The sequence below is a fragment of the Erinaceus europaeus genome, chromosome 18 (genome assembly GCF_950295315.1).
Source record: "Erinaceus europaeus chromosome 18, mEriEur2.1, whole genome shotgun sequence".
Classification (NCBI taxonomy): Eukaryota; Metazoa; Chordata; class Mammalia; order Eulipotyphla; family Erinaceidae; genus Erinaceus; species Erinaceus europaeus.
Window position 1 is genome coordinate 19,262,530 of NC_080179.1, and position 8,043 is coordinate 19,270,572.

Consider the following 8,043-nt stretch of genomic DNA (forward strand, 5'->3'; position numbering starts at 1 on the left):
GAAGGGAGCCTGAAGAGTCATCTGACCCAGTCCAGATGCAAAGCTCAAAAAAGAAAGACAATGCACCAGTCAATGAAAAACAACTGTGAACTATAAACAGGGTTCCAGTTTTATATTCCTTAAAATATTACCTAGATTTGGGGGCTGGATTCTTTGGCAATTCGACAGCTGCTTGCTAGAGCACCCATTCCCAGACTTAGGAAAGTCAAAAACAGTGAGGAGGGGTCTAGGGGTTGTTGCTCCTGCCCCCCTTGCCCCACACCCTTACCCCCTTTTAGAGCGAGTGAGTGTGAGAGAAGATATTACAGAGGTATCTGTTGTTTGGCAATTTTGCTAAGTCTGTCTTCATTACTTCGATGCTGTACATTTGCTAATTTGGAGGCCTGGCCATTGACAAGCTTGCTCCATACACCTGCAAGCAATTTGCCGACTCTGGTATGGGAGAATTGCAGAGATGGCAGCTCGCACCTATTTGATTTTTTTTCCCCCCTTTTCTCAATGCACAGCAAATTTGGCTTTCAGTGTGTTATCTCTTTTGTTAATGCAAAAAGATTCCCTGGGCGAAAAAATTGCTCATAATTACCAGAGAGATGGGGAAACTGCATTAGAATAAATAAACCTGAAATTACTGTAATTATGTTGTGTTTGATGGGCCCGGCTTGTAATCAAGAAGAGAATACAGTGAAATGATGCTGACCCTCTTGGGTTTGCAGCTGTATGCGCACTTTGGGGTCTTTTTTTGCAGAAAAGAGTCATTTTGATAATCATTAAGCTGTGTGTAACCTATTTCAGAAGTGTTTTAAAATGAGGTTCACATTTTTTGAACAAGGGAAAAAAATCCCAAAATTGCATTTTGCCATTACAGACTCATACATAAGGAAAGGTTGTGTTTTCTAAGTGACAATTGTTAAGACATAATATTCGAAATCAGTATTTAATCATTATAATGAGGTATTGTTTAAATATAACCACCTTTAGATTATTCATAGTTTAATTAATATACTCATTATGGAAATCTTTGAATCAGATATTTGATGAACTACTTGTCAGTAACAAGGCAGCATTAATTAGGTCTATATTGAGATTAACATTTTTAAAAAGTACAACCGCTTATAATTATAATAGAGCCTAACTAAATACCGCCTTCAGTGAGCTAAAACTAATAATTTCTCTATTTGAACTGTTAGCAAGAGATTATTAAATTAGTATAAGCTAATATCTCAAAGTATTAAAATCCGCTTGACCAAACGGATTTTGCCTGTGCCTTTAGGCACTGGACTCTGGCTGCCGTCTCGGGGGTACCCCAGTTGAATGAGAGAATTTCCCCAATGTCCTATCTCCAAAGGGAAATCCAATCCTGGAAGGTCCCTGCTGGAGCACTGGCGCCCAGTCTGAGCAGTCAGTTCCCTCTCTTAGTTTCGAGCCAAGCCGGCCCTTCATCCTGGTCTCTTCTCCCCAATAGCGCCCCAAATTCTGGGAGCCTGTGGGCGAGCAAAAGCCTCAAGCCCAAGCCCACGAAGGCCCTGGAGGTCCCAGGCTCTTTTCCCACTAGCTCCTCCGCTGCCTTTAACATCCCTCCTCCCTTCCTCCTCCCCTTGCCAAAGGGCGTCGGAAGAGCCTAGCGCATCTGATCTTTCACCAACACCAATTGAAAAATGGGTGCTTGTCACAACACAGATCACTGCCTTGCGCGCACTGCTCCCCACCGCGCACCGCACCCCCCCCCCAGCCCCCGGCAGAGGACCAGCCCCCGCTGGGAAGCAGAGTCGCGAGGCGGGTGCAGGGGAGCGGTAGTAGGTTAAAGCGCCCCGAGGCGTCTGCGAACTTCCTCCGCTCAGCTTTGGTGTCTGAGGTTGTGGCAGGGTTGTGCCCGCGTGATTCCGGGCGGGAAAAGCGAGCTGGGCTGACTCCAGCTGCACGCTCCCTCCGTTCTCTCAGAGGGATGGATACACTAGAGATGCATTCATAGTGGCTTGGCCTTGGGACTTTGGTGTTGGGGGAGCTTGACACGGCCCCTCTACGTTTCCAGCTAGTGCCCCAACCCATCCTGGGTATTTTCATCTCTCCAAGGAGCAGAGAAAAGCCGGGTATCATTATAAGGTGGGAATGGGCCATTCCCTGTGCCTGGTGCCGAGCGCCCGGTGGAGTGCCAAGTGGCAGTGGGGGGACCCGGGTGGTGCCTTGAGACGACTGTCCGCCGGAGCTCATCCATTGATTGGGAGGTAGCCTGACAGTCTTGTCCTTCCAGCCCGTTTCGGGCGTCAAGCCGCATCTTTTCCGTGTTGGGGTCCAGCACCCTCCTGGCAAACAAAACCTGGAGGCCAAATCCCTGCAGAGGTGAGGGGCAAAGTGAGTTCAAGTCTCTAGGCCTCCTGCCAGGTGACTGGACACTGGTGCAGGCATTTGGATCACCCAGAAACTGCCTTCAAGTTTTTTTTTTTTCATCTCCTCTCCATCAGACTTCATAGTTCTTTCTTCCTGAGCCCGTTTTGCCATGTCACACCTGTTACTGATCCTCTTTACGGAAGGCACTGGCTAGACGCTCCTCCCACCCTTCTGAAGCAGGTAGGAATCAGGCAGGAAGGGGGTGGAGGTCCGGAGTAACAGCAAGAGGGCTTCCAGCAGCAGCCAGGCACCAAGCCCAACCTCAGGACCTTGATCCAAGAGTCGCTGTTGCCTCTTGCTTTTTCTGTCCCTAGAGGTGAAAGCCTGGTCCAGCTCCTAGTACCCCCCTCACACAGCACACCAGACAGCAGCTCTTTCTCAAAACCATAATTTTACTGTCTCAAAGAAACTTTATAACTTATTTACAAAGTTCTTTTTATCCCCAAGATACAAAGCAATAAGTTAACATTCTCAATATAAAACTAAACTTTGACATATAGAACACACACAGAGAGAAAAAAAAACACGGTTGGTTTCAATTGAATCACATTTTCCAAATTTCACAAGTAAAATGTCAAGATTTTCATTTCACAAAGCATCAGGTTTTACAGCCACACACAACAGAACGGGGGGGGGGGAGCTAAGCTTATGCAACATGTTTAGAGAACAATAATAATTAACAACAATAATAATATGTACAGCGATCAGATCCTGCACGGGAGACTGTGCATCCAAGATGTTGAGTGGTAGTATTCTGTGGTCAGGCTTCTGGGGATTACTGTAAAGCTGGGACTTTTTGTTTGTTTGTTTCTTAATTACTTTAAAGTCTACTGGCATTAGGCCATTCTATCACATCTGCCTGTTTTCTTTCAGATGTCCATTAATCCCCCCCCCTCCTTTTTTCCTCCCTAGGAAAGAATTAGTATTTTCCTTTTTGTCCAGGCAAAGTAGAAAAGCATCCTTCCCAAGATGGGAAAGTTGTGTTGGCTTCATTGCTCTCTCACTCTCTCTGTTCTTTATGACACAGGGCATGTAAAAAAAGAAAAAAAGGCAAACTATTTGGCCTCGAGTTCTTCAGACCAGGGAAGTACAAAAGTTACCATATAAGTTAAAAATCACTAGGCCCTCCTTCTTGGCTTCTCCGGGTACGTTTAAAGGATTCAGTATATTTGGACTGCACGCTCCTTGTGCCCTACAGAACCACCGACTAACATTCAGCCTCAGGCGAAGTCCAGTTCTCAATAAATAAAACCCCCTCCCTCCAATAGTCCCCAATTCCCAGATGAGCAACATGGATGGTTGGCAGGTCCCAGAGAAATGGAACAAGTTCGAAAAGACAACACGTTCCAATATTAGGAACTTTGGAGGCCTGAGGGACTTCCTTCGGTGTCCCTGGATCTGGTGACTTTTTACAGAGGCCGAGTAATGAAGACAGTGGACAGACCTCGACTTCATCAGCACACAGATACAGAGTGAAAGGAGACGAGAGATGGACAGGACAGAAAAGAGCTTTTGCTTTTTCTACAGTTTTTTTTTTTTAGTTTTTTTTTGTTTTGTTTTTTATTTTCCTGATAGTCCCAAACAGTTGAAGGGCAGCAGGTCAGGAGCAGGGGGGTTTCCCTTGCTGTGCCTGCATCCCGGGCCACTGCATGTCCCCTCCAGTCCAGGTCGGGCTTCCCGTGAGGGCCTGGCCACCAGGGAAGTCACTGGTCCAGGTCGCTTAGGACTCTAAGGAGGAGATGGTGGGCGCCCAGCCTTCACTTCTGTTTCTTTCTCCCTGGGCCCTTCTCCTCCTCCCTCTCAGGGCGAAGACCGAAGACCGGGTGAGCTAGACCTGAAGGCAGCAGGGGTCCAGACCAGGGTAGACAGGAAGGAGGTGGGAGGGTGCAGGCTGGCAACCTCACATGAGTTGGGGTTGCTGCATAGCTTCTTGGTGTGTCGAGGGGTACCACGAAGTATAGCTGGGGATGTAAGAGCCGGTGCTGCTGCCGGAGCCCTTACCAGACGAAGAGTTGGGGTTCCAGCCAGGAGGTACTGGTGGTGAGCCCGCAGACAGTGCCCGGCCGTTGGCCAGCGCGTTCCCCTCCAGAGCGGCCCCGCCCTGCTTCATCAGCTTCTTGAACTTGGAGCGCTTGTTCTGGAACCAAATCTTGACCTGCAAAAGCAGACAAGAGAGTGACTCAGGATAGATTCAATTGCACCATCATCCCTGACACAAGGGGTTGTAGGACATCATAAATGATCCCTCATCTGGTCCCATCTGCCCTCGGTAACCAGCAGCTCCCAGCTGGAGCAGAGTACCACAAACATTATAAAGAATCAAAGGTTTGGGTTGCCAGTGGGGAAACTCTTGGATAATTGGAGAATTTGGTAGTGACCAGCTGAACCTGGATTAAGGCCTTTGCCCACCAGGATCTCAGCCAGACTCTGGCAATTCTCTGGTCAAGACAGAATCTACAGGACATGTGCCATCGATGTCAAAATGAACATCAATTAAAGTGGAGGAAATTTATTTGCAATGTAGCCCACCTCTTCCTGCCATCCATTCTGCCCCTGAGTGAGTTTGGGCTTGATTGAGCAGCTCACAGGATCTGTTTAAACTTTTTATTTAGACTTAAATCAACCTTTCCTTAGCATCTGTTTGTTCCCCCCCAGTTCTATTCCAAATCCCGGCACAGCCGTTGGAAACTTGAGCCAGGCTTTCGAGCAGAACGCCTGTGGGCTCCCCCTGAATCTTAGACAAAATCAGGAAAGACTTTAATTAAGGATCTGGGCCTGCGTAGGTGATGAGGGTGGAGGAAAGGATTCTGTCCCCCCAACCTACACCCTGTGAGAACGAGGCGGTTTGGGCTCCGGCCCAGGCCCGAAGTGATTAGCCGTACACTTTAAACTCAAAGAAGGGATTAAGTTCGGAGTCTATTGTTCCAGTTGTTCAGGCACGTGTGACCTCAGCGTCCCCAAACAAAACATGGAGGGAAATCCTTCCAGAGCCCTAATCAGATTGTCCAGAGCAGGCAAGGTAGGGATTCTAAATGCAGTGGTTGAGGAAGGGAAGAAAGAATAAAGATAGGAGAGCCTCTGGATGCCAAGAGTGGAGGAACAGAGGCATGCACTCACTACTACCTTAAGGCCCAGAATTGGGGAGGGGGGGAATGAAGCGCTGGCAGTGCTGAGGCGGCTGCTGGGAGCCTTGGTGGCAGAGGGGCACCAAGGGAGGTACCTGCGTCTGCGTGAGTCCCAAGGAGGCCGCAAGCTCTGCCCTTTCGGGCAGAGCTAAATACTGAGTTTGCTGGAACCTCCGGTTCAAAGCCTGCAACTGCAAACTGGAATAGATTGTCCTGGGCTTCCGAATCTTTTTCCCCTTGCCATTGAAGCGCACTTCACCACCTTCCACCACCGTGCTCTTCTCAGAGTCAGCCCCTGCAGGGACATCAGAAGTGAGGTTATTGTTAGCGTGAGGGGCAACCTTTAGTGCGGAGAGCTGAAGGCATGTGGTCCCCGAGGCAGAGCCTGGAGAGAGAACGCTCTAGAAACTCGGAATGCCAGGGTAAGGACCCCTGAAAGTCCTAGGGCCAGACCTGGGTCGCTGCAGGCGGACTGGGGCAGTTCCCAGGCGTGCAGCTCCTGCCTCTGCAGGGAAAGTTTGCTATTTTTGCAGCCGGCTGAGGTTTAATTACCCTTAATTGCATACATTGTTTATAGCGCTACGCAATAAATAATTACCGAGACTAATACGTGCACATGTGGGTTTCTGTTTTCAGGGGGGTATTGTGTGCTCGGCGCTTGGAGTTACCCAGAGACCCAGCCAGTGACAGGGGAAGCTCTCGGATTTATCTTTTGCTGGAGAGCTGCGAGTTTGGTGATTTTTTTTTTTCATTTCTTTGCTATGACAAGGATCCATAGATTGATACCCGAAACCTCCACTGCTCTGGCGCCCTCCCCACCCCCACCCACCTCCCTCCTCTCCCTCCTCCCTCCCCACTCTCTCCTTCCCTCCCTCTTTTTTTCTTCGTTCGTACCTCTTTCTCTCCCTGGCAGACACACGTACCTGGATCCTCCAGGCGGCTTTGGGCGAGACTGGCGCTACCGGGGTAGGACTGCACCGAACTGATGTAGGGGCTGGACGCGTGGCTGCTGACCGAGTTGACGTAGGGGTAGCCCAGCGGTCTGGAGAAGGACGAGGCCGAGCTGTAAGCGCCGTCGGGCTGCGAATGGCCCGCCGAGTGTAAACAGTGCATGGAGTAGTGCCCATGGGACATGGGAGAAGGAGACATTTGCTGGTTGGGCGGCCCAAACTCCATAAACACCGCCTTGCCCGATACCGGGCTGTTGAGACTTTCTGGCATGGTGGTCATGGTCATCTCTTCTCGCGGGGTCTGGGTGTGGGTCTCTCTCCTCTGCTTCCCTTTTGGGGGCCTCTGTGTTTCTCAGGACAGGAAGGAACCCAATTTAAGCGGAACAGGGGTTTTCACTTTCCATTCATAAGAAAATGGAGTTTGTCTCTTTGAAAAGTCTAAGCATGATGCTGCCGAGCTCCCCAAACTCGCTTCAAAGCTTTGACTCAGCCAAGGTCATAAATATTCATGAGCTGGCGGAGCTGATTGGTCCGCTGTCTTGCATAATCGCCGGGGATTGGTCCGAGGCGCTCCGGCTCCGCTGGACTAGAGCGGGCGAGGCTGCCGGGCCTCGCGGTAGACGCTTCCACACTTCGCGGCCGGGGCTCCTCTGCAACAGAGCGCGCGGTGCAGGGCGCACAATGGACTGTGGGGCCCGCGTCGACCCGCCGGCCCGCGGCGTTTCAGCCTCCCACCTCCCAGGCGCGCCCCGCTTCCCCGAAAACCCAGCGGAGGCTCGGCGCCGTCGCCCTCACCCCGACCCCTCCCAATACTCTTCCCAGCCTCCACCCAGCCCTGAGCCTGGGAACCGGGACTCTGCTAGTCCGCGCCGCCGCCAGCCGGCCCCGCGCAGACCTGGGGAGGCGCTGGAGCCTGAGCGCGGCCTTCGGAGCGCGGCGTCGCGCCCCGGGGGGCGGGGGGGGGCTCCCGAGGCTGTCAAGAGCGCGCGGTCCTCCCGAGCCTCCGGGCGCCCGGCGCTGCGCTCTGGGGCGGCGCCTCCCCAGTCTGGGTCGACTCGGTCACACCCCTGGGTTGAGTTTGGGACCCTCCGGGCGCGCGCACTCACTCACTCGGCCGCCGCGCCGCCGCCGCCGCTCCCTGGGGCCCGCTTGCATTGCTCCAGGCCCAGCTGGCCACTCGAGCTCGAGGCTGCACCGGTCTGATTAAAGCAGTACGCGCCGAGAGCCAGGAACCCGCGCTTCTCCTCCCAGGAAAGGCGGCCGCACCGCCCCCTCCCCCCCAACACACACCCCTCTTTCCCTCCCAGCCTTCCTCCGCCTCCCCTCCCTCCCCACTCCCCCTCGCGCCCCGGGCTCACTCCCCCGGAGGGAGCACAGCAGAGTGGAGCCCAGAAGCCGGTGGGCTCAGGAAAACTTGAGATGCAGAGGCTAGGTGGTCCTTTTTCGGCCTCCTGGGGTCTGGCAAAAGTATTCGGGCTTTAGGAGTCCCGGGGGACACCGAAACCCGCGGCAAAACCAGGCCAGTGGAAGGCTTGCCTGTCTCTGTGTACATGTCTTTCTCATTGTCACCCACGATGCTCCTC

General features: G+C 52.2%; 1 protein-coding gene and 1 long non-coding RNA gene across 3 annotated transcripts in view; one reads left to right on the top strand and one right to left on the bottom strand.

The window, feature by feature from the left end:
• LOC132534249 (uncharacterized) overlaps positions 1-6,556 on the top strand; it is a 7,783-nt gene extending 1,227 nt beyond the window's left edge. The window contains exons 2-3 of the long non-coding RNA XR_009545933.1: positions 6,147-6,244; positions 6,424-6,556. This is a non-coding gene — a long non-coding RNA (uncharacterized LOC132534249). The remainder of the gene's footprint in view (positions 1-6,146; positions 6,245-6,423) is intronic.
• On the bottom strand, positions 3,927-6,972 carry DLX1 (distal-less homeobox 1). Of its 2 annotated transcripts, XM_007527205.3 has the most exons (3): positions 6,434-6,972; positions 5,606-5,805; positions 3,927-4,540 (listed from the first exon to the last, which is right to left on the bottom strand). In XM_007527205.3, exons 1-3 carry the CDS (start codon positions 6,744-6,746, stop codon positions 4,286-4,288), a joined length of 768 nt encoding a protein of 255 aa, XP_007527267.1. In that variant the 5' UTR covers positions 6,747-6,972; the 3' UTR covers positions 3,927-4,285. The 2 variants fall into 2 exon arrangements, with proteins under 2 accessions (XP_007527267.1, XP_016045536.1); XM_016190050.2 differs by lacking the exon at positions 5,606-5,805.
• Between the last annotated feature and the right edge of the window lie 1,071 nt (positions 6,973-8,043).